Genomic DNA, 25,654 nt, shown 5'->3' with positions numbered 1-25,654 from the left:
CTCCTCCAAAGTTATTTTACTACTCTTTTGTTACTAATTACATTAAAAATCTGATTTGGAATTTGTCCCTAGGAATTTTATTTCTATAAGCAAAGCAGAAACACACGCCCTTTGAAGCCTCAAACAAGGCAGATACTAAATCTTTTACCATTTCTGGAAGTTGTGTGCAGTACAGCAGAGTCAAGAATCTTACATGTATGCTTCAGAAATTTGCTAGTAATAATACATGAGATGAAGATCAAAGGTTTGTTTCTTCTCAAGCAGAAAGAAGTAAATCAGAACAGAAGGTATTTGCTGTCTTACTTTCCATTATGTGGGGTGCATTCAGATGCAAGAGTGAAGCATGACTTTAGAAATGTATAAGGTGGCATAAACCCATTTATGAACTTATAATAGGCATGAGTTACAGAAAGCTGAAAGATTAACCTACACAAAAAAATGCTCACATCAAACAACTTTACCATGACTGTTCTCTATCTTTGACACTTAGTTTACTGGAAGAGGCACAGTTTATGCCTGATAGCACTGGAGAGTTGGTATAGCCGCAGCGCAAAATCTCCATCCTGGAATCCGCAAAGCACTCCTGCAGGGCCTTAAACCTATCTCCACTCCAGTGTTTAAGGATTTGCCTATTCATGAAAATTTCATCATTCTCTGTAATGCTTTAGAAAGTGAAAAAGTCTCATCCAGACTGCAGTTCTAAGTTTTTGGTTCCAGATACTGATTGTCTCTTTTTTTTTTTCCACTATGTAGAAAGTACAATAATCTCTCAGCCAATTCAGCAGCAGCTAAAAAGGCTCACATTTTATAAAGAGATGAAGGGTCTGTGAAGTATTTCTTCAGTTCATTGTCAATGTAGGAGATGCATATCTTCTCTTCATCCAGTTAAGCTTCCAGAGCACACGCTTGGGCAGCAAGAGCAATAACGATCCCATTTCCCTTCGATACTTGATCGAAGCGTGGCAAAGGTGACCGCTGCATGATATTACCACAGAAAGTGGTGTGCAGCTCTTGTGCTACCTTAGATAATGTTCTGGCCTATTTCCAGAGATTAAAGATGCAGTACTGTGAGATTATTTCCATGCTAAAAAGACTGCTACAGATACAGAGACATTGCTTCCTGTGGAAACACCACTGCTCCACACTGCCGTAAGAGGCAGTGCTTCTAAAGACATCTAACTTTCTGGGCATGTCACACAGTTTTTGAGGGATGAGGATAAATAGAAGGAGATTAGAGAGGAAAAGAAAATTTTGGTTGTTTTGGTTGGCGCTTTTTTTTTTTAAGAATTGAATGACATAATTATCAGATTAAATTATAAATGCTGAAGTAGGATTGATCCATCAGGTAAGTTACCAGATGGGTATGGGTTAAGCCTCTGCTCACTTTGTCATTTCCAAACACCAGTGTAGCCGTACCCATTCAAACATTTCAGTGAACCTCTTTTCGTATTTCTGAATGTGCTCTTGCAAATTTAAAAGACTAAAATAATTTTCTCTCTCTAGCACAGTTTTACACTGTGAATCAGTTGGCTTGTCATAGAAATACTTGTAAGGAGAACTAGATCCTTGTCTATACTCAGAAAACAAAATCCAGCAACTAGTGTAGATTATAACCAGAAATTCTTATCTTTAGCACAGATTTCACTGACCTGAGTCTTGGTTGTTCATTCCTTAATAGCCATTTAAAGTAATAATTACCCAGTAACTCTTTTGACAGATTATGGAAACAATTTCTTTTTGGAATGCTGAAGCTAAGTGATAAAGATGAGCTACTGCTCCAGAAAATTAATACTGAGCTTACACTGCAAACTTACTATTAGACAAGCAGCAAGTTGTTTACTGAAAACATTTTTCCAGCTACTTAACCAGGCATCTTCCTGGCATGCTAAGAACCATTTGTTTAGAAAATCTTTCACAGTTTCCACTTCTAAATAAAGAAGAGAGATATTTTATCCTCTAGAAGTTCTTTAACATTTGTTGGTCTGTTCTAACAAATCTCTGAGCACAGATTCAGAAATGTTAAGATCAAAAGGGTCCAATGTGGTCACCCGCCTCACTACCCATGCAACAAACACCATAGCATTTCACTTGGAAATCTTTGCATTAAGACTGCCACTAATCCAGGAGAGATGAGTTTGCTGCGTGTCTCAAAGTCAGACTCTGAGCATTCCTCTGCAAGCAGTGATTTGGGCGGACGACACTGAGCGCCTCCTTACAGTCTTTGCATTGCATTAGCAGTCGAAAAACGTACCAGATCTCGGTATGAAGAGTACTATCTGCTTCTGATAAGACCTGTGCAGCTCATGTCAAATAAGCACATGACAATGCCTGCACCCTGGAGATCATGTAGTAATTTAATTCTTTTACAAGGGAAATAAACCAAATAAATAGTCTCAGGCTACTTTGTGGGGACATGCATCCACTGGACAAAACCACCTTTTTACTTCACTGAGGGCTGACTGACTCCCTTACCAGTTGTCTCAAGGAAGAAACGGACCACTGAACCCGTGTAAAGAAAGACAGCTCATTGCTGAGGCAAGGGTGTTACTCTGTTCTCATCCTTGATTTTCCTGCACAGTGGATTAATGAGGAATCACAATTTGCCAGTACCACTGAACAAATAATTGATTTTCTTTTGAGCAGTACAGTCCTGACATTAAAGCCCTCCAAACTTGCTTTATTGAAAGAACAAGGAGAGCTCTCTCAACTTTATATCAACAAGCTTAAATTTTTCATATGACATGGGGCCAAGTGTAAGCCAGCAGTGTGAGTGTCGTGCCTTATCAAAATCCCAAGTCAGCACACCCAAAAGCTGAATGACGCTGAAAGATCTTTCAAGCAACCCAAACTGCCAAACAAGGGAAAAATAACAGCAGTGATGAACAACACAACAGATAAAAAGGAAAGGGGATGTTTGAAGAATCAGGGTGCATGTTACGAGGAAGGCGCTGAGGTAAAAGAGTATACAGCAAGACCAAATATGATATTAAAAAGCAGCCCAAGATATAGCATATTAAAAAGTTATTAATTGACAGAGATCAACTACTATGAAACATTAAATATTGCTTGGCACTGACAAAGCAAGAAGAACTAATGGAAAGCAAGCAGAGGTTTGAATCAGCCACAGCCAGTTCCTCACATTCTGTGGCGACAGAAGGAAAAGGGCTGTACACTTTCAGTGTACGTACTGCAGCCCAGCAGAATAAATGGGACAGAAAGAGCTGGAAAGAATTCAGAAGGTTTATCCTTCATCAGATAAAGATTATTATAAATGCAAAAAGAACCACTGAAATAGACATAAATGGAGATGATATACACAAGCTATACTGTTTGTGCTCTGTTACTTCAAAGGCAATAAATCAACTTAAGTATGTGGGACAGTAGTGTGATGCGGAACAGGACAGAGAACAAGATAAAAGTAGGAGATAAAAAACATGAGGCGGAGAATGCAAACAGGGAAATTTAAGGACGAACAAAGACTGATGAAGAGACAGGACTGAATAAGTTATCCAGAAAGATTAAAAGGATTTAATGTGTAGCTTAGAAATGTGGAAAGAGAACCCATGAGCTGTAGAATGGAATTAAATCAGTCATGCCATAAGGAAGGCAGATGCAGCATCCCAACGGAGAGGGCGGTATCTGTACTTAAGCCTGCATAGCAGAAGGCTAGGAGAGAGGTTTTGCTACAGGGTTTTGGAGGAGTGCTGTTTCCTACTTGAGATTACATCCCACTCATTTATTCTCTTGTACAGAAGACTCTTCACCCATAGAGATCTCTTTAGCAGCTCTTTGCTAAAACTGGTTTGTTTTCATTGTACAGGACAGAATGGAAACACAGTCTCCTTCTACACAGGTTACAGGTCTCTCAACCTGCTAGAATCCTACCTTAAAAGAGGTGTTATGCCAAGTCATGCACTAGCATGCTCCCTGCTGCTTTGCTTAGGACATATGATGGACACAGCAGCTTTGGGCCATCAGCTGTCTGTAGCAGACTTGCCCTTAAGTCCAGTGCTGCTGCAGCGCTCGCCTCTTCCTTCATGGCCCCGCTCACCATGTCGGGGGAGAGGGGATGCAAACACTCAGTTAAAAGCACAGTGATGATACATGAGACAGACACCAAATGAGTGAGTCTGATTCTTCGTGCATGAGATTTGGCAGTTCTGAGCTTATAATCAAAACAGGAAAGCAGAGCTACAACTAAAGAGAGATGCAGCTCTCAATGACTTTTATTTGCATTCTGTAATGATGATGTGATGGTCCATTTTGGATAAGGCCTCATAGTTGTGAGTCTGCAAAAATAGCTGGGCTTTAAGGAAGTGAAGACAGATTGGGAGCTTGTCACTCTGGGGTGGAGAGGGGAAGTCCAAGCGATGACTCACCGGTCTTCCCTAATTTCTATTTCTATTTATTCTTATGGTAAGAAAGAGAAAAGACAATTATTACCATTAATCAATATTTTGGCAATAGCTATGCATCAAAAAGATTTTCATTGCATTTGAGTAATGTGATTTTCCCCTCATGAGGAGTTAAATGAGCTTAAAGACACCTTAGCAAACAAGTTATTTCATAGTGTATTTCACAAGGCATTATCAGGTCATTGGAATCAAGTGTAACATCACCCTGCTGAACATTACAGCATCCAAGTATCTTGCTTCTGGTGGCACAGAGAAACTGGGAAGAAGGAGTTCTGCCACTGCCGGAAGACTGGTCTTTGTCAGGACGTTTCACCTTTTCTCCATCTGTTTCACCTGCGCCCTTTGCCTTGTTTACTGAGACGATGACGGTGTTCTCCAGCACAAACGGTACTGGAGCAGCAACCCTGGTCGCATGTCTAGGAGCACACACAACTGCTATCACCGATTTTTGCCTCGGTTGTCTGACACATCACTGCTTATACTGTAAACATATGAAAACTTGTCATGTAATTTGATAACAAATGACAGCAAAAGACGTTAAACCCTCAAAATGTGCGTGCAACACGGTGGTTAATGTTTTGTTCCCTCACATGTCAGAGGCCTCTAGAGGGCAATGCAACATTGAGGTAACCGTCGGGTTTGCCATGGCTGTGCGGGCAGCCTGGGAGCCCCACACTGCTCTTCCAGTGCTCTATAACTCAGGAGGCCTCAAAAGCTGGAGAAATAAATGGATTTGTCATCTGAGTACTGCCTGTGTGGTCTACTTGATTTGAACTAGAGAATGATCCAAACGAGCTTTCAAGATCTGGGAAGAAATGTTGAAGTGAATGGAAAATAAAGGTCCTGTAAATAAACTGGCAGAGCAAAGTGACCTTCAAGACTGTAGCACGCTTCACATAAGAAACAGAAGATAACAGAAATATTCAGAGTCTTTGCTGGGAGTAAGACAGTTGATGTAGAACCTTTTGCACAGGACAAGAAAGAAAATTCTGTAGCTTGGTTTGGAAATCAGAAGAGCATGAGAACAAGGATAGGCGACACGGTGAGCAGAATCACAGAAAGACTGCATAAAGGTGAAGCAAACAACTCTGCCTTGCCAGGTGTCAAGGAGAGGGTAGCCAGGGCGCAGAGGAGTCTTAAAATGAGAAGAAAGTAAGGTATTGAGAGAAGCCCTTTAAAAGGATGAGTACAAAGCACATCTGCCATTTACTTACTGTTGGAACTGGAGCGAAGGAGAAAGAGCCATGCTCCAAACTGAGCTTCGCTTTCCATTTTTTTTTTATATGGTATCAAAGGCATGAAATCACAGTTGGAAGATCATTTGCTGTTCTAGACATGGTGATGCTATTTCCATATACATTTCTCTAGACCCACTGAAGTTCATAATCACGTGTTATCAATCACATATAAAGATCAAATCAAATACCAAAATATGTAACCAACCAGCTAACCATCTTCTAAAATATTTCCACGATCTTGATCCATGCTGCTTATAAAATTTATTTATCCAGTGGTTTGAGCTTAGTAATAAGTTAAAATGCACCGTGAGCAGACATAGTAATGATGGGATACTGCAGTCTGTCCCACAAGGGGTACAATCTGAATAAGACCTCAAAATGCCACAAAAATATTCTCTATGGGGAACAAAAGAATGGAAATTATCAGTTATTAGTGCATGCCCAAACATTTCTCTTTAACATCTGGGAAGGAAAAATCAAAGTTAATAATAAAACACTGTCACATTGTCTTTTTAAATGAGATGAAGCGTTGCTGGTTTATGATTTAAGATGCACAGCACTAAATGGCTGAATTGCTGGAACTGCTAGTTCTGCAGTTTACCAATTACACCCTTCAGAGAACAGAGAATTTTTATTAGTTATGTTTGAGCTGCTAATTAGAATACAAAAGGCCTGAAAATTGGAGAAGAATTCAGAAGCTGATGGAAATTTTGTATGTTCAGCAACCGTCAGGATTTGTGTTAAGAATATCAAAGGTACTCACAAAATGTAGCAGATAACTCCTATACTCCACATGTCTGTTTCGTATCCAATAGGTTCATAGTTTATAACTTCTGGAGCCACAAACTCAGGTGTCCCAAAGAGAACCTTCAGAGAACCTGCATTTTCTGTGAAGAATGAAAGAGAAAACCATTAACTCCTGCACACAGATTTTGAAAAACAATTATTCCCCAGTAACAGGAAAACTAGTTTTGCCCTAATATTTGTAATTTTGTTTAAGATCCTTATCAGAAAAGATAAATGATGCCTGAACTGCTATTTTCTTAGTTGAAACATATATAGCAATAAAGAGTTATTTTTAAAGCATCCTCAAGCACACAGCACTGTACAAGGCACATAATAAGACAATTCACATGGCAAGGCATTTCCATAAGATCAAGTCTAAGAAAGAGGAGAACTTTTAGTGTTTAATTCAGATTTGGATGTCCTGAAGTACAAACGTGTTTGAGCCTCCACCACTTTAGCTGTTGCACAAGAGGATTTCAGGATTCCAGTGTTAGAAAGAAATTGAAGTTTTCACAAATTATCTGAAATTTATCAAAACTCAGGGATCTCCATTTTATGGTAAACAGTAGTGATGAAATTATAATAAGAAGAAATAACTATTTCATTCCAACATATTTTTTACAGTTTAAACAGAAAAGAAAATAAATACTGGGTTGCATGTCTCTGAAATTTGAAGTGGCACAGGTTGGTAGTGAAACAAGAAAAGAAGCAGATGACGTGTACCTCTCAGATCACTGCCTTGCTGGTAAAACTGTGTTCACGCCTGCTCTCAAAACCAGGCTTGCCTACAAGCATATCTATGGACCTCCAGAGTGGCGAAGGGGAACCACAAATGCTTAGTCATCAGCTGCCACTCCAACTTTTGTTCAGCTGGCCTGTAGCACAGGTGTCCTACATTTGGTTCTGCTCAAACATGATGTGGATGCTTTTAAAATGATCTACACCGAAGCTACTGCAAGCAATAGGAGCTGAAAGAATGAGGTCATGGGACACATGAGCTCACTCTTCATCCTTCTTCTGCTGACCCACCAGTATTGCTCTACTGGAAAATACAATGATGAAGGTAGAATAACAACCTATACAGAACCTAGTATTGCCAGTTTATGCTGCCAGTGTGCAACTATGAGTGATATGTCTAACTTTTAGTCATAGTGTGAAACACAACACAAGTCATTTACATAGAAATTATTAGGCAAATCTCAATGGGCTCATTCTCATCAAGGCTCATTCCAAATAGGATGGGAAGAAGAAGAAAAGAATAAGCAAGGTCAGGAAGGTAGGAAAGTAAGGAATAGATTAGGGACTGGGCAAATAAAACCCCACAATCCAAATTAAAAATTTGTATTATAAAAGTTTAAAAGTGTCAGGAAATAAGTTGTTTCTGACTTGAAACAGGCTTGGATCTAGATTGAGAAACTCTTGTCCAGTCCGCACACGTGCCTGAGCAATCAGTATTTGCCTTAAGTGAGATTCATTGCATTACATTTATCTTTAGTGCAAGACTAGCATCCAGATTAGGCACAGTAAAATGACATAGGGAGGAACCATCTCTCTCCCACAGAGATTACCATCTAAACAAAACAGATATGAATGGGAAGAAAAACAGATGTAACAGATTCCAATCCTGCTTCTGTTAAGATTATCACAGGTACAGAGATTTGCAGCTCTGTAATCAAGAGAAAAGCTTAAAAAACCTCAAACAACAGCAGATCAAAGTTTTGAGAAGACTACAATAGAAGCCACTTGTCCGCAACACTGCATCTTTACAGAATATTTTTATTTACCAGAACTTCCTCTACCAAGTTTTGCAACATAAATGCTGATCCCAATACTAACTCCACACCTACACCTAATTTTCACGTTTGCCCTGCTTTTAAAGACCCCTCTGTGCAGAGAGTACCCATTTCTAGAGATAGAAATAGACAGAAGAACGCTGGGGAGCAGCCCCAGTAAAGCACGTAGATCCTCCCATGCAAGTCCACCAACATCAGGACCTTCCTGCCAGATGTCTGACCAGCTGTTAAAAAGCACATTCAAAAGCTACTCCACAACATCTCTATGCTCACGTAACCAGTTTTCTTACCCCAAAAGTAGGACCCTTTTCCTGATATCCCATCTAAACTGACTTAGCCTAAAACAAGGGCAATGTCTTATCCGCTGTGGTAACCAGGAGTGAGAGCTCACCCTTCCTTTTCCAAGCACAAACGGGAGGCCTATGATTCCATCTTCCCATTTGCCTTCCTTGTAATGTCAGCACCTACGTTTTTTCCCAACTGTCCTTATGAAAAATTACTGCAATTTGTCACAAAGAACCTACTTTTCTAAAAGCTTTGTCATGATTGTCCAAATCTCAGGCTCAGATTTTCACATCCAAGTTTGGAGGCTTTTCTGTGCGCTGTGTAAACTACATGAGCCACTGTGTACGCAAAAGGCTGGTGTATGAAATGGGCTGCCCATAGGTCAGAGAAATGTGTTTTTGAAAACATGGCACTTGAGTGCAAGCATATAGTGTGAAACAACTGATAGAGCATTTTCTGTGTATAAAAGAAAAAAAAAGAAAAGAAGAGAAGACGACCTTTTCTATGCAATGATATATCAAATCTTTAAGCAGATGTTTACAAGCTTAGTACACAAGTAGGATCTGTGTTTGGATATCCCTTAGTTCAGATAGAACGCTGACAAGCTAGCTGGAAACTGTTCCCAACACTGTATAATCAACTGATTAAAAAAAAAAATCTTTACAGTACTCAGAAACCATTCTCTTTTCTCCTCAAGAAGTTTATCTTAAACATTTTCTACGTGTGTTCCTCAGCACTCCAAAAAAGGTCAGGAAAATATCCCACTGCAGCTTTGGTATTTCCTGACAGTGTCAGAGAACTAATTAGCTGCAGAAGATGACTGCAGAAGGAGCTGAACCTGATTTCTTTAAAACTGATCAAAACACTGAATATTTAGAGGCATGAGTTTGCACTAGTTACAAAAAGTTAACAGTAAATCTCAGCAGCCGACGTGCAAAATCAGCCACTGTTCCCTTCAGCTGTCCCTTGGTTGAGCAGTTTCTGCTCAGTCAGGGTCAGGTCCGTAGCATGAGGGCTCCAGTCCCACATCTATCAAAGCCACAGTGAATTTGACAGCCAATTTCAAAGTCACAAGGAACGTGCCCTCAGTGCACCACGTAAAATAACTGGCAAGAAGAGGGCACTTAGTGAAAAGTGGTTTTAGCCAGTTTTGTAAGTAAATGAATCAGTAAAAATTTTTTTCTGCTTCTGGAGAACATCTCAACCACAACGTTATGAACGTCTTCATGATTAACAAGGTGCTTTTGCTTTATGGGCATGGAACAGGAGGGCATTTTCTCTTCCTAGGGAAATGCCACACGCACAGAGTTATCCAGAACGGCAGGCTGGTGAAAGAAACAGCAAATACCTATAATGTAACTTTGCAAGAATTAGCAACATATTAAGCCAAATTAATACACAGTATTGTAAAATCAACATCAGTGTCAGTGTCCATAGCTCTCATCCTTGTACATCAAGAAAAACTATATATAGGTTGGAGATTTATGACATATGGCATGACTGCAGCAGCTCACAAGCTAGCGCCAGCCGTGCAATACACAGTGATGCCACAAGATTAGCAGAAAAGCAGAAGAGCTGATAGATATGAACAGGCTACTGAATGTAGGATCTTCCTTTTGCTAAATGTAGGTTTAACTGTGGTTTGAAGTTAATAAGGTATTTGAAGAATTTTCTATAAAAAAAAAGGCCATTCTGTGGTTACATTATATCTCTTGTTGATGAAATCCACTCACTTCAGCAGTAAATGTATAGTTTTCAGACTGACAGCTGGAATGTCATGGGATGAAGTCTTTTACACGTCTGGTAACAAAAATTTCAGCACTGCAACTTAACAGTTCAACTGTTTCCCCAACAGGGACAAAATCCAGTTCATGCTCCCAGAAAACTATCGGCTCCATACTGGTGAAGGGACACAAATGGCAACGATCTTTTTTTTTTAAATGAATGAAATAAACACCTTATCTCTGAGTTCACAGCTCAACATAATCTAAAAATCTGAAAAGAAAATTTCTTTTCCCCTATTCATTCAACATACCTATTTTGGTTTGTTTTAGTTCTTGTTATGTTCTTGTTTTTTTAAGTAGTGCTATTTTATTAATCATTTTGAGCATACCAAAACACACCTCTTTATAGAATTCCTCCCATGTTTAACATGTATGACAATATGCTGCTGTTTAGAATAAGAAATGATAAAACTAATGAGGAAGTGTAAAATGAATGTAATTATCCATATTTGAAAGTCTTTTAGAACATCACTGTCACTCCCGTTGTTAAAAAAGTTTCGAGGATTTGTAGTATTCATGAAGATCAAGGTTTTGTTCTATTTTTTACGGTTAGAGAGTTAGTGTTTTATGGATTCCTGTAGTTTGTTAACATTACTAACTACTGTGTATTTTACCTTGTAGTCTGCAGGGATATTCTAGCCATAGGCACAGGTAGATTGGATATGTTTCACTGCAAAATCATGAGGTGCCCTACTCTCACTCCTGAATGTCTTATTTTGCCCTTTTCTATTTTTTTCCCAAAACCAGAACTATTTGTATGAAACATGTCGATTTACTCTTTACACCGGAAAGAATATAACAGCAAGTCTGAATTCCTGCTGATCCTGCCCTTTTCCCCATCTCATATGGAAACAGACAGAAAAGTCATTACCTAATCTTCTTGCAAGTCCAAAGTCAATGAGTTTGATGCTTGTACCGGTCTTGTTGACGCACATGATATTTTCTGGCTTCAAATCCAAGTGGACAATACCCTGCTTATGGATGTACTGAACTCCTTCTGAAATCTGCTTCATATATTTAATGCACTCTCTCTCTGTCAGTTCAAAGTCTTCATCAATGATTCGTTCAAAGAGTTCTCCTCCAGAAACCCTATGAAAGAGAATAAAAACAGAGCTTCTATATATTTTTCATTTGAAGAGTAATCAAACTGTTTCCTTTACACAAATACAGATAGTTCAAACTTGCAATAGTCACTTCAGGATGCAATCTGTTTTGTCAGGGCATTTTCCATACAAGGATCACATAGGGAGAATCACCTCTTGTATGTGGTGTAAATGAATACATTTTTCCATTCGGAATCTCCTTCCCAGGTTAGGACTGTGCAGCACTCATGCTGCTACCCCAGGTGGTGGGGATGTAGCCGGATTTACATCCTGCCCTTAGGATTCAGGCCCCTGCAGCTGGCAGTAATGCCTGCACCCTGCGATTGTCACCCTGCTGATGTGGGTTTATAACACCGCTCTGGGCTCTGAGCTCATGTTTCCCACTGCTTCCGTCCCTCCTATGCTCCATCACTACGCAAGCACAGACAACATAATTTGGAAATAAAGAAAACTAAAATACATGGGGTAGGTTCCAGGAAAAGAGGACAAAACTTCTAGTAGATTAGCAAAAATCTGGGAAGAAGAGAAATTGAGAGTGACAAAGAAAGGCTGAAGGGAAGAATTCACATGATACAGTTAATTGGAAAGCAAAGCTCAAAGGGTAAATTACTGACCCAAGTGAGCTCAGAGGGAATTTCCTCCTTAGCTGTGACAGGACAAGGATATAACCCACAGCTCTTTCTGCGCTGGTATTTTTAGCTCAGCCATCATCACACTCCTTGTAGGTCAATTCCATTTCTATGCTTGTTTAAGATGTGATTCCAGGGTACAATCTCCTGGACCGAACTGTTTCTAGAACTAAAGTGGGACATTTTGAACCTAGATTTAATAAATCAAAATGTAAGTTGTGGTTCAGTTTGTTTTTTTTTTAAAAAAAAACATCGGAGTAATCACTCAACTGGTTTGTCTGCCTATGTCCAAAGACGGAAATAATTTTTTTTTTTGTATGGGGCGGGTGAATGGCCCATACAGAAAGGAGCAAATGGCGAAGAGCAGCTTTGCTTTTAGAAATTTGTTCTAAATTAAACACTCCATGGTTTTTATATGCCTTAATGTTTTGCAGCATTCATGCTTATTGCAAAATGTAATTGCACATTTCAGTTTCAGAAAGAAAACACACAGGGGAACACTGGCCATGCAATGTTTGCAGGTTGTCAGATATATGATGGGATCTCTCATGTACTAAACTGAAATGGAAACATTTGGAGTTCTGGACACATTTGTTGCTTTGGCTATAAGATTTCAGAAAATATATAATTGGAAATGCTACTGCAGTTTCCTACTAACATGAAAATAGTAACAATAGCACATGCTTGTCAAACAATTTTCAGAAATCGTACCATTCTCTCAGCACCACTTTTTAGCGCATTACTTGTAAATTAACTGCTGTTAATACATCTGCATGCTGCCCTTACCCTGGGACCTCTAGCCACTCTGGTAACATCATTAAATTGAACTGCAATTACATTTATAGAATGCATGTTTTTGCATTTATATCCTGAATCAAATCCAATTTAATTTTTGTGAGGTTGGAAAGCTGAACTGAACCAGTGCAGATTAGCTCCTAGGTATACACAGAAGAAGTACGCTTTCTTCACACAATCACAACTAGTTCAGAATCTAAGTGTCTCATTCTTTTCCTGATTCTCATGTTTTCAGTCTTCTCTAGATGAAATCACAGAGGAAAATACTCCTGTCTATAGAGTCACAGAATAGATATTTAAGAAATATTTTATTATTAAATTTTGGTCATGGAGGAGCAATGAGAAGAATCTACCTTGGACTTGCCCAGGCAAATACTCACTGCATTTTAGTAAATCTTTCAAAAGAGAGATGAAACCTTAGTGACTTCTGGCAACTTAAATCACGCCAAATGAATGGAGAAACACAGAGTTTACTGTTGAAATTTTGCTTTAATAATCTTAACTTGCAATACAATAATCTTCTTTTGATCTATGTCAAAATAATCTGACTATCTGAAGCACATAAAAACTTTAAGGCACTTAGCTCCCAATGCTGAATGCCACTCACAATGTGCTACTATTTTTCAGATGTTCATTTTCCACTGAGATGCTTATTGTAGAACATTGTTATATTTGAAAAGGAAATGTCTGAGATTTGCCCTGACTTTCAGCAAATAGTAGATGGGAGAGTTTCAGGTAGGAGCACATCAAATGATTTGGATCTTTATAGTGTTTGATTTTAAATGAATGATAAATATGTCTAAATTTATTATAAATACAAAATCAAACCATAAAAACAGTGGCATGAGAAAAAAAAGGAGAAAGGACAAAGTTCAAAAAGTTACAAGAAAGATATGGGAAAAAAATTAAAATGAAAAATTTAGGATGAATATCAGGAAGAAAAATCCAAAGGTACTCCTTATCAATAGCTCCAGTTAGAGTGGAGGGGGAGCTGCTAAGTTCCATTCACTTCTAAAATCTGGTTTAAAAGGAGACTGATGGCAGGTGAGCTTGATTTATTTGAAATCCACACATTTAGACTCTGATGGGAATAAAGAGAACAGCTTAGACACTAAGAATTTTTGAAGCTATTTCCCACAACTTCTTTGATATGCAAAGAAATATTAGCTTAATAGCTAATAGCTAGACAAGAAACAATCCATCAGAGGCTGTCCAACAATACAGGTGCAGTTGCCATGCTGGGACTGTGTCAGCTGGGCAACATGTGACAGCGTAGAGGCTACCAAGTTGTCTGACACGAAGGTGTCACACAAACATCTGAGTGCCCAGACCTGCTCCAGAGCAGGGACAGACTGCTGCCGCCTGCCTGCGTGCTGCTGGGAGAACCCCTCCTCCCACGGCTCTCGGAACTATGGTAACTTCAGTGTGGGGGTTCAGAAGCCAGAAAAGGTGGCCACCCCAAACCAAAATCACATCCTAATTAGATTAGTTAACAAAACTACTTTAAATTTGATTGCACTTTTCTATCTTTTTTTAAAAAGTAAAACCCCTTTGTTGGCAAGGGGGAACTAATGGAGTGTAAAGCCATATGCTATTCAAAACTCTTTATACATTTCCTTGTTTTCCATTAGGTCTGCCAGCTCCCAATTCCAAGCTAAGTAGGGCTCCCTTCCTTTACTGTCATCAGCTTGCTCAACTGCTGAATCTAAAAATAAAAACACCTTCTTGGCGCAGAAGTACCAAGGTTGTATAATGGAGCTCCAGTCTCTGAAATATGCTAGTGCAATAGTAGTTTGCACATAATCTAGGCAAGTGCCAAGCAAGCAAAATAGATGTATAATCTCTCTTGCTTCTAACAGTTTATATCTTATTCATCGCCTCCAGCCAGCAAAAAAACCTGCTTCTCCTTCTTGCAGCAGACAGCGCATAAAGTGGCTGTGGCGGCAGAACAGTGACTGATATAACCTTTTGGGAAAAACATTGCCACAAATCAGGATTTCATTTTCTTTCCAGCCACTACTGCCACAAGTACGGGAATCACACAAAGCAGGTGCATTGGGATGATGTGAATGTTGGCCACATTGGTCATTCTTACTGTTTGTGAAGCCTGACCATTACTTTCCATCTCATGTTGTGCAGATTCTTTTCTTATAATGAATTCCGGTGCATGAATGTGTTCCGAACTTACTCTTTTCTGGAAGAAAATATCTACTATCTTCAAATACAAAGGTACTTAAGTCACAGCCCTGTGAGATGCTTTACAGCACTGCTTTTATGGTGCTTTTCTGCTATTTCCCACAGTGGTGTGGAGTATGTAGCTCAAGGCAAAGAGTTTTGGGGAGGTAAAAATAAGTGTTGCTATCTTACTCAGCAAGAACAAGACAGCATATAGGCTGTGTTCAAATTCAGCTTTACTTAATTGTATAGCTTTGGATGAAGAGTGCAATGTCTCTCAGGTAAAGGAGAAATCCCCTGCTACAACTGCTACACGTGGGCCATCATGGAGAATACGTACAGTGACACAGGGGCAGATCAATCCATGTTTAATTAGAGTTTTTTTGGGGAAACGGTCAGTGTAACCAATCTTTCTGCATCTACTGATCTAGATTTAGAACATTCACTGTGTTCACTTGTGGAGATTTTTCAGACAGCACTCCTTTAATTATAAACAAATGTTTTGCAATCACAGTATTTATGTTGTTGCAGAAAAAACACATCAGACTAATCCTTTAAGGTCTCTTAAAAATATAAAACCTGGATATAGAATTTGATGAAAACTAAAGTGTTCCCAATACCTCTTGGGTGCTATAAATTTGCCTGGGCAATTTTTTAATGGAAATCAACTATCTTGTTAGAATGTAGCTTAGATATTTGCATTCTCAAGTGTATTTTCTCTTCTACAATCTGTTATGCACCAATATTCAATTCTCTGCAAGAGACAATTTATCAGTGTTTAAGTGCAATCTGACACAGATTTCTTCAAAACATGTTTAGAATTGCCTAAATTTTTAAAAAGACTCCCCTCCTTAAACATGTATTTTGTTCTATATGCAAGTCAAATTGCAGGTAACTTTTTTCTCTCCCCTCCCAAGTTGGCAATAAAAGAGTGAGCTGCAGAAAAACACCACAGGTACTTGATTAAAAAACAAACGAACTAGACAATAAAGACTGTAACATATCTTCACTGATTTTTGAGAGACACAGCACAGATAAACTTACACAGTTTAAACATGTTGGATGAATAATTGGTGAAAACCACCCAGGCCCCGCAGATCCTGAAGCTTTTGACAGTCTCGTGTCTGGGTAAGTTGCTACTTTTGCATGCAGAATTATTAGCTTTGTTAGCATGATCTGCTTTATACTTACATTTCCAAGACCATAACGATGTTGGCTTTTTCTTCAAAGGCATCTACACATTGGACAAGTTTTGGATGATGTAGACAGTTCATTATGCTGATTTCCTCCCTTATGTTTTCTTTTTCCTTAGCAGAATATGCTTTGAAAAATTTCCCTGCCCAAACTTTTCCAGTCTTCTTTTCGACAAGCCTAAAGACTTGTCCAAATTTTCCCCTGAAAATATATAATTATTTTTATAAAATGTTTTCACAACATGTGGGCCACCATGAATAGCAACATTTTACTCAATATTCCAGCACAACCACTCCATTCTGAAACAAAAATGTCTTCATATCAAGTACTGTTCTGTCCTGATTTTATGCAGAGTAATCTGCAAGAACTTTTGAATGAATACCACATTTAGAGATAGCTCGCTATTCCAGTTAGCAAGTTTATATAAGAGGGTTCAAAAACTGGACTCCTACCAGGCTTTAATTAATGTGACTCAAGTCTTTCTGCAGACAGTTCTCTATGGGTCATACATCTCTGAAGGGGCAGCAGAGAGAAGACATCTCAGGTACAGGATACAGGCAAAATCAGAATCTGAATGGTTCAGTACTATTATTTCATATTGCTCTACACGTACAGTTCTACTTCTACAATACACTTCTCAAGATTTATTAACGGCACCATACAGGATCCTCTGGCCTTCAGCACCACCAGCAGCACAAATTGCTGACAGATTATCATGGCACACGATTCACATAACCACGGGTTTGAGCACTGAGGCACACAGCCAGGCTAATCGCTGCCCTTCACTGAGCAACACTATTAATGCTCCTGGGATTATGACTGCTGTCAACAGAGATTCTAGCCTGTGGGCAGGATAATCTTATTACCACTAATGGATATCATAGAAAGGCAAGTACACAATGTGTACCCTTTTTTTCAGCTAGCTTTTAGAACACTGGACAACGAGTGAATCTTCTCGCTTTATCCATTTGTGGGCTCCATTTTCCTTGCCATAAATACATGTAGTGCCTATTTAAAATTATCAGTTAATAGGAGTAAAGGATCTTTATGGAGTAGAAGCCAACATATGTTAAACTCTATTTTTACTGCAACAGAGGGGCCCAGCTGGAATGTTGAAAGTGCAAGACACCATCAAAGAAGGAATGCACATGATCTTTATAATGGACTGGTAGCCTTGAAAACCCCATGTCTTCAAAAGCACAATATCATACTTACGATCCCAGTCTTTCTTCAATATTATAGACATCTGAAACTTTTTGTTCAGTGTTGATAGTAACTGTCCGATAGTCGACCTCTGTTTCTTTCCCTTCTACAAATAAGTATTAAGGACCATGATTAAAACCTCCATAAAACACTAATTAAAAAAAAAAATGCAGATTTGCATTTTTCCTGATTAAAATATGAACTTACCATCATCAGATAGCTCCACTTCGTCCTCTTTAAGTTCTATGATGAAAATTAAAAGACAGGAATAACTTATTATATAGGATATGGTACTTACGTAAGATAGTATAATTATTCACAGTAACATGGGCAACTGGTAGCAGCAGTTTGGGGCTAAGCAGCAAAAAGCAGTCAGGGAGTTTGTGCATTAACTTTGTAATTAAAATCTCTTCACCACTCCTACGTGAGTATTGACTACACAATCACAATCTGGTCACCATTTCTTAATAAATCAAGTTCACATGTTTTGCAGTACTTGTCTATTACGCTTGCCTACTAGAAACATCAGCATATTGAATCAGTTCAAAGTCATCTAATAAACAGCTTTAGGAACGCCTTAGTGAAACAGAAAATAAATTAAAGATATTAAAATCAATAACAACACTTCTGATTCAATGGCAAATCCTTTTCTGGCTTTTCTATGTATTTTTTGGATTGCAAAGGCAAAAGTAAAGTAAGTCTGTACATGAAAAGATTTCCTGCAAAGCATCCAGATAAACTTTTCAGACTCAGGATGACTAGAAAATTTGGACAATGTGCACTTTCCTGAGCATGGCTGAATTTTGATATCAGTGAGATCCAAATGGAGTCTCAGTTCTGCAGGCATACTCAAAGGCAGGCAGGGATGTTGGCAAGCCCACTGACATAAGACAGAGTAAAAGCTGGCCTGAGTGGCTCCATTTTAATTTTTAATTTTCGTGTGCATGAACTGTCAGTAGCACTGGTTTGTGTGCTTTTCCCTATGTCGCCTGCAGGTATGAGGGGAAAGGGGCTGTAGCTGGAATGCTGTTATATACTACTCACACTGCTTGGGCTTGCTTCAAAGACCTGTGGCTGTGACTGGTAATTTGAGAAACTGCAAAGGCAGTTGCACAGTGACCTGTACAATTCTCTCTTTAGCTGCTGAAGCTGCACTTTGCCATCGTACAGTGCAAGCCTAAGTGATTTATCTCCACTGTGTCAACAGAGTTATGTTATGAAACATTAATGCAGTACTCCGGATGTTGTTGGGTGTTTTCGAGTATAGAGTGATATGCAGCAGATAAGAAGAAAACAACAGAAAAAAAGGGTGCAGGGTGAGCAGGTAGCTGGTCTGACGCATGCGCATCACCTTTTCACATCCAACAGGTCACGCTGCATCTGTGTTCTGGTAGCAAAGCCAATCAAGTAGATATAATCTGTTACTAAAGCTCTTCTCTCTTTTTTCTGAACTTGGAACCCTTGTATGTCCCAGCACAGACTAGCTGGCTTGCAGCGATTTACCAGAAGAGCAGGGAGGGAAGCGAGCCCTCCCCACGCAGGGGTAGCTGTCCTCAGATCTTCCTCAGCTAGAAACCACACTTGCATAGAGCACATCACATTTTCCTCCCCTTTTAAGGGCTGCGCAAGGGAGCTGATCCCAACCACGCTGCCAGTTGTTCACGTCTGCCAAACAGTGATTAGACAAAGAAGTCAGTTCCCAGTTCTGCAGCGACACTGTATTGCAGACACAAACTAGAAACATTTTGGTCCACCAGTGGAAGCCTAAATTAGATAAATGGAACATATCTGAGCTTGGTAAGTGCTGAGTAGCAGTGCTAAAACTTTTCTCAGAAGTGAGTCAACACTACCAAATTTTCCTCAAACATGGCAATGTCTACTTCAATCTATTGTGATTTACAACCTTATTTTAGTAGCTGTTTTCTTTAAATGCACAGTGAAAAGTTAGCCATGCCTTTCTTCACTAAGGCTGCATTGAGATTGCTAATATGCACTGGCCACCTCAGTGTGAAAATCTGTCATCGATCTTTCTGGCAGCAGTGGAAAATCCCTAGATACTCAGCTGAGTTTACATAGATGGCAGCTTAAAACCCTGACTTTGAGAGGTGCTGAACACAAGCATTTTCCACTGCCTTTAATTAAAGCACCAGTTATATTCACACACTTGAAAACCCACGCTTTATATGCCTTGCCCTTTGTCCACGCTAGCTGCAGTATCAAGAATTAAAATCAAGAAGCCCTGGCACTGAGAGCACCAAGACAATCTGCCCTTCTGCAAACAGATTTCTTGTCGCTCAAAGCAACTTTTTTTTTGTTGTTGGCTTTTATATGCATGACACTGATTCATACACCTTCAAGTCTTTTTGTATAAATCTATGTAAGAAAACTCTCAGTCTTAAAATGAAAAATAGCTTGTTTGCTTTTGTCGAGTGCATGTAATGCTTGCTCTAGGAAAAAAAAAATGTAGGGAAGAGTCAGGTCCCCAACTCTAGAAGGTGCTCGTCCTGCAACTAAAGAAAGAGGGCATTCAAATACAGGGAATTTTATTATGAAGAGCCAATTACATCTAGCTTCCTTTTCAATTTTACTTTTTCCCCCCTTCGAAGAGAAGCTAAATCTTGATTTAGATCAGGTTTTAAATCTTTAAAATAGAGGAAAGTAATTTCTCAAAATGCATCCAATTTAGCACTTGAAGAGAAGTGTGATTTACTTTTGTTTGGAAATGTCTGTTGAGAGGCTTACACAGTTGTGTGATGCTGCACCACTTTGCTATCATTTTGTCTAGCTGTAGCAATAGAAGATAACATCTCGAGGATTATGTGAGACACTTGAAGCTCCAAAGCCCTGCGTACACAAGGAGGGAGAGCTACAACACACAGTCCACTCCTCAAAGACAGGAAAAATGGCAAAATACATTATCGCTGGTCTAGGCTTTTCAGTGTGCTATGACTATCAAAGTGATCCTTGCACAGTAGGTAGATGTGGGTGTGCACAAAAATGTGCACTCAATATCTGTTTTTTTAAAATAACGCTGATTTTTGTGTGTTTTTAGAATTTTGGTATCAGTTCTGAATAATTTCTAAAATGCTCCAGCTCTTCCCATTATTCCTTTGAGAAGATATAAAGCAAAAAATAAGAGGCAAACGATACTGAAAAATACTGTTTTACAAGTATGTGCAACTGTAATCAAAAACCATAAAAAATATTTTTAGCACCCATAATGCTGCACAACTAACATGCTAAGCAGGATAGCCTTGAACTGTACACCAGACTGGTGTACTAGGAGCAACAGAACTGAGGTGTCCTACTGTGCTGAGATCTGAAGCATGGGAACTACAACTAGGTATGAGAGGCCAGTTCAGTTTCTGCTGCATCTTCAGTGCTTGGCTAGCGGCAAGTGTATTTACTTTTTCCAAAAGCAAATTTGGGATAGCATTTATAGCTTGTTTCTCCATAGCGTGTCCAGTATAAACTGTAATGAATCCATCAGTATGTTTCAGGTAAGCCACCAAACATCATTTTCCAACTGGGCACGGTCTGATTGTGTAACTTATGTGTGAAAGGTGGCATCTCCCATCACCTGTGCACTGAACTACAGCAGCCTGTCAGTCAGCATTCACACAGCAAGCCAGAAGTCAGATTATTGGTTGCTTTCACAAGGCAGGGTTTTGAGATCCCTGAAGCCAAATTTCCACACTGGGTGCATGCAAAACTTCTATGCTCAGACACCCACATGAGGGACTTCAGCACACTCACAGCAGCATAAGCGTTCATTGCACAGAGGCGCATGCGAAGGAGTGTGCACAGCTGCACTGGAACTGTTAAGATACCGTTTAATTGAATTTAGATTTTTTTTTTTTTCTCTTAAGAACTAACCTTCTTGTTTTTCTCCAACTTTTACCAGCTCGGATTCCTGACTGGGCTCGCTGATGCCATACACGTTAGCAGCTCGCACACGGAATTTGTACTCCCGGTCAGCCTGCAGGTCCTGCACATTGAAAGAGGTGCTGCGGCAGGTAGTGAGATCTGTCCATTTGTTATCCACTGAGTTCCAGATCTCCACAGTGTAGGACTGCACCGCGCTTCCACCATCGTAAGAGGAGCCGTACCATGAGAGAGTGAGGGAGGAGCTGCGTATGTCTGATGCACAAGGTGTTCCAGCAGGTGGGTCGGGTTTATCTGCAAAAACATATGCAAAGCACATTGGATGAAATTGTGAGGGTAAGAGGTAGAACTTCCATTAGGGTGTAACTGGCCCTAGCTAACAGCTGTTTTCTTTCCATGCCACTGCTCTGCTTCAGAGGTTTGTACTACAGGGAGAAGGAACAACTGCAGCACAGACATACCTGAATTGGCTAACATAAATGCCAGTCCCACATGGGCCTCAGCATGTTCAGTTCCCTGGACATCTCGCTAACCCATGCTGCAGCCTAATGCCCTGCACAGCTATTGTTACAGAAACTATGGAGACTAAAACTAGTCACAACTGTGCTTGCAAGTACTGAAATAAAATCTTCTACAATAGTGCAAACCACTCCTTGGTGAACTTCCTTAGAGGTTTACCCCTGTAACAGTCACCATAGCTGTGACGCTCTTTCTCCAGCTCCCTTCATCTGCTTCCGTACTTCAGTGCCGCTACTGACCTTTCACAGCTCAGGATGTGCCCCTTATCCAGCTACACCTGGGTAGCAGAGATACCAAAACCAGCTTGTTGGCACAGAAACACAGATCTTGAAGGATAACAACTGTGCCTGCTAACAATTTAGTGAACAACACCACCTATGCGCAGTTTTTGGAAGCCTAGTGTGCTTTTTGGTAAAAAGGAATTCAACTTAGAATACATCATTTAAATGTTGAGATTTTTTAAAATCTCATGCGTTTTGGAAATTGTTGGGGAAGTGGAAGATAGAAACTTCTGGTTTTCCTCAGTTGGAGGCTTGCTCCCACAGTTATTATTTGCATTAATAGACCCAATATTACCAGCACCTGGTGTGCAGATAAGTAACCAACTATGCAAACATCCAACACAAAAACTTCCAGTTATATGACTTTTTCAAAATGAAGCTTAATGATTACATAACTACTGAAATGAATGTTTTGCTAAGACAAAAAAAATGTTGACTTTAAAAAAAAATACTGATTACGGAAATAGTTATGGAAGTTAAGCACTTCAAAAGACTTTAAAGGGAACAAATATCTTCCTTGGGAATAATCCTCTCAGAAGCAAAACCTGCAAAATAATGATGATGTTGATCTGGATGAACTAGTGGCCAAAGATTGAATAAGAAATCAAAGGATGGGATAAAACAACAGAAGTTGAAAAGAAGAAAGAAAGTGTGAGATGCTACAGTGGTTACACTGGACATGGACTGAAAAAATCCTGTCCTGTTTTGCTGGTTAAAACCGCTAATGGACATTACCACTTTCTCACTGGGAAGGGCAGAGCTGCCAAACCAGCCAAAAAATACAGTCACTTTCCCAGCAATAAAAACAACAAAATGCTGGGGAAAACTGCCATGGACTTTAATCAAAGCCTTAATGTAGTAGACTGTATCAGTTATCCCTCCATACTCAAATTATCATTCCTAGGGAAGTCATTGAGCAGACAGAAATAGCTACTTTGCCATAAACATGCCTTTGGTTCTTGGACAGAGGGACCTCTCCTCTGACTGTGGTGGTTTTACTGACAGAAAGGGCAAATGGGGTAGTCAAGTTAAATATCAGTTCACTATTTGGAAGAGTGCAAGTTCCAATAACCAATGATTTCCCTGAAAAAAACTTTTGTAACTCCTTTTAGTTCAGTTGTCATGGAAAATCCATCTCCCTCCACAACTTAGAACATATTAGAAGATACATAAATAGGACTTGTTAAGTATGAGGGAAAAGACTGGGAGAGAGGAAGGGAGATGGGCACCAAGGGTTTGCCACTGCATTCAGCATGAGAATGCCCAGGCAGAAGAAAAAAAGACTGCTGGACGTAGGTTATCTGTATTCATTTTGGCAACACTTAAAACACCATTCCACTAGGAGTCATCATTATACAGTACATCTCGTGTTAAACACAAATATCAGAGATCAGATGTCCTTAACCTCTGGAATGGCTTATTGCCCTGCTTAGTTGTCACATTTTACTTGCCTCACTTTCTGGTAGAATAAAAGAGACTATTGAAACAAGCATGAATTTATCATGTAGATACCATGCACTGAATAACAGAGAGGTTAAATGATTTTTTCAAGATTAGAAAGAGAGATTGTAGCAAAGATGAGAAAAGAATCTTTATCGCCTGGTGCCTGAACAGGCCCCTCTTCCCTGCGCTGGTCCTGCCCCAGCCTCCTCAGAGCTGCAAGAAGTGCAAATTCAATGCTCACGCCATTCACAGTAACACAACCCTTGTACAATACAGCAGCCACCAGAGAGCTGGTTGTGTGGCACGGATGGATTGTGCGATTTGAGCCAAACAGCAGCGATAGCTGTCTTTGCACTACAACTTCTTATCCATGCAGACCTTGTAGGGAATGATGCTACCTCTGTCCTCTTCAAAATCTATACAGAATAAGAATATTCAGCCTTGTGTCTTGCTTTCCTCCTATATAATCATCATTGCATCATCCTAAGATGCAGACAGAAGAACTTGGATAAGTAACAGCTGACTTATCCTAAATCCAAACAGAACAGAGCAGTCACTGATAGCAAGAGGAAAATACTTTGAAGAGAAAGCTAAGCCAGTAGTCCATCACCTTACAGAGGCACCTATTCGGGTTTGTCAAAGTAGTGCAGATTCTCTGACAGCTGCTATGCACACAGCTAAATATGGACAGTATGTGCTCGTTTAAAAAAAACAAAACAAAACTGTTAGCTTGCTCCAATGCTCTGCACTGAACTTTACATTGAAAGAGGAAAGAATGCATATACTCTGGTCTTTGCAGAGCACAGTAGCCTGCTTCCCATGCAGGACATGAATATACAGTCTCTCTTTGCTGACTTTCAACACACTTCTGTTTCCAAATGAAACTCTAGGCATGATTTATCAGTTGCCTAAGCCAGTTACCTTAGTGGCCTCTCTTTCCATGACTCACCTAGATAACTGCAATCCATTTGGCCAGCACAGTTTACAGAAGCAAGGCTTAGGTATGTGAGCACTGGAGAGAAAACATTCATGGCCAAGGGGACATCAGTGGTAAAGAAAATGCTGCATGGCTCGAGTCTAATATCTGCCAGCACTGGGAATATTTCTAGTTTCCGAATAAATTTTTCCCAGTAGGCAAAGATGAAAACCTGCACCCCCAGCCAGACTCTCTTGAGCCAGAAAGATGCACCTTTTTCTTTGAAGTCCACCATGTGCCACTGTTTGCCAATCTGCGCAATGTATGAATACTGGAGTAGTAGCTGCTATAGGAGATCATAAACAAGAACAAAAGCCCAATCTTTGCTCTTTCTTAATGACAGATGTATATGTACCATTTTACCATGCTTAAAAATTACTTGATATCAGACTGGATGGTATTCCACAGCTCTGCACATTCAGAGAACTTGCAGATGGTCTCTCCATGTGTCTGTTTTGTTTCTCAACAGTTTATTCTATGGGGATTTTAAAGGTTACCCTTTATTCATCTGTCTGTATTGAAAGCTGGGATATTTTGCCAAACTACATTCCCTTCTGAAATATGACATCTCTATCAGCACAATTAACTGCTTCCAATAAAAATATCGAGTGGGTTGAGGAGGGGTGTGGAAGTCAAGCACAACTCTATTTTGTCCTTCTGTTTTAGCGTTTAGTTTACCATTAACATCCTTGAGCTGCCCATCTTCAATATTTCATTTGCATGTCACGTGCAATCTTTTACACACACAAACATACGTCATACTTAGGCTTATAGTATGAGGGCTTTACATAGGCTTAATTGGACCACAATTTTTTTCTTCCTGTTCTGGACCAAACCATAGCCGCAAGCCAACATATGAACTAGAAGGAAGGGAGTGCATTAAAAAAATACACTGCTCCTTCTGAACATTTCTGTAGAGGAAGCAATTAATTTAAAATATTGAGCTCTAGCTTCATTTTCAGTTTTACATGCAACAAAAGAAAACATGTAGATATTCTCCACCATAAGATATCGTTAAGATAGGAAACTAGGGGCACTCCAGTCTTGGCTAACTTACAGCATGCATGTAACACCAAAATCAAGACTTAGCTATGCTTTATGATATTCTACATTGTCGCGGTCAAATTGGCGGCGTGCCACAGTCCTGTTG

General features: G+C 39.6%; 1 protein-coding gene across 1 annotated transcript in view; it reads right to left on the bottom strand.

Moving 5' to 3' along the window:
• The window catches only part of MYLK (myosin light chain kinase), a 209,714-nt gene that overhangs the window by 8,510 nt on the left and 175,550 nt on the right, over nucleotides 1–25,654 (bottom strand). Inside the window, exons 22-27 of the mRNA XM_086750930.1 lie at nucleotides 21,277–21,579; nucleotides 17,608–17,643; nucleotides 17,413–17,506; nucleotides 16,195–16,398; nucleotides 11,173–11,390; nucleotides 6,417–6,540 (exon numbers count right to left, since the gene is read on the bottom strand). Coding sequence (XP_086607056.1) covers nucleotides 6,417–6,540; nucleotides 11,173–11,390; nucleotides 16,195–16,398; nucleotides 17,413–17,506; nucleotides 17,608–17,643; nucleotides 21,277–21,579 — 979 coding nt within the window. The remainder of the gene's footprint in view (nucleotides 1–6,416; nucleotides 6,541–11,172; nucleotides 11,391–16,194; nucleotides 16,399–17,412; nucleotides 17,507–17,607; nucleotides 17,644–21,276; nucleotides 21,580–25,654) is intronic.

Source organism: Chlamydotis macqueenii, chromosome 6 (genome assembly GCF_036417535.1).
Source record: "Chlamydotis macqueenii isolate bChlMac1 chromosome 6, bChlMac1.mat, whole genome shotgun sequence".
NCBI classification, from domain to species: Eukaryota; Metazoa; Chordata; class Aves; order Otidiformes; family Otididae; genus Chlamydotis; species Chlamydotis macqueenii.
Note: the sequence above shows the minus strand (reverse complement) of the source record. Positions and strands in the feature narration are given on the sequence as shown.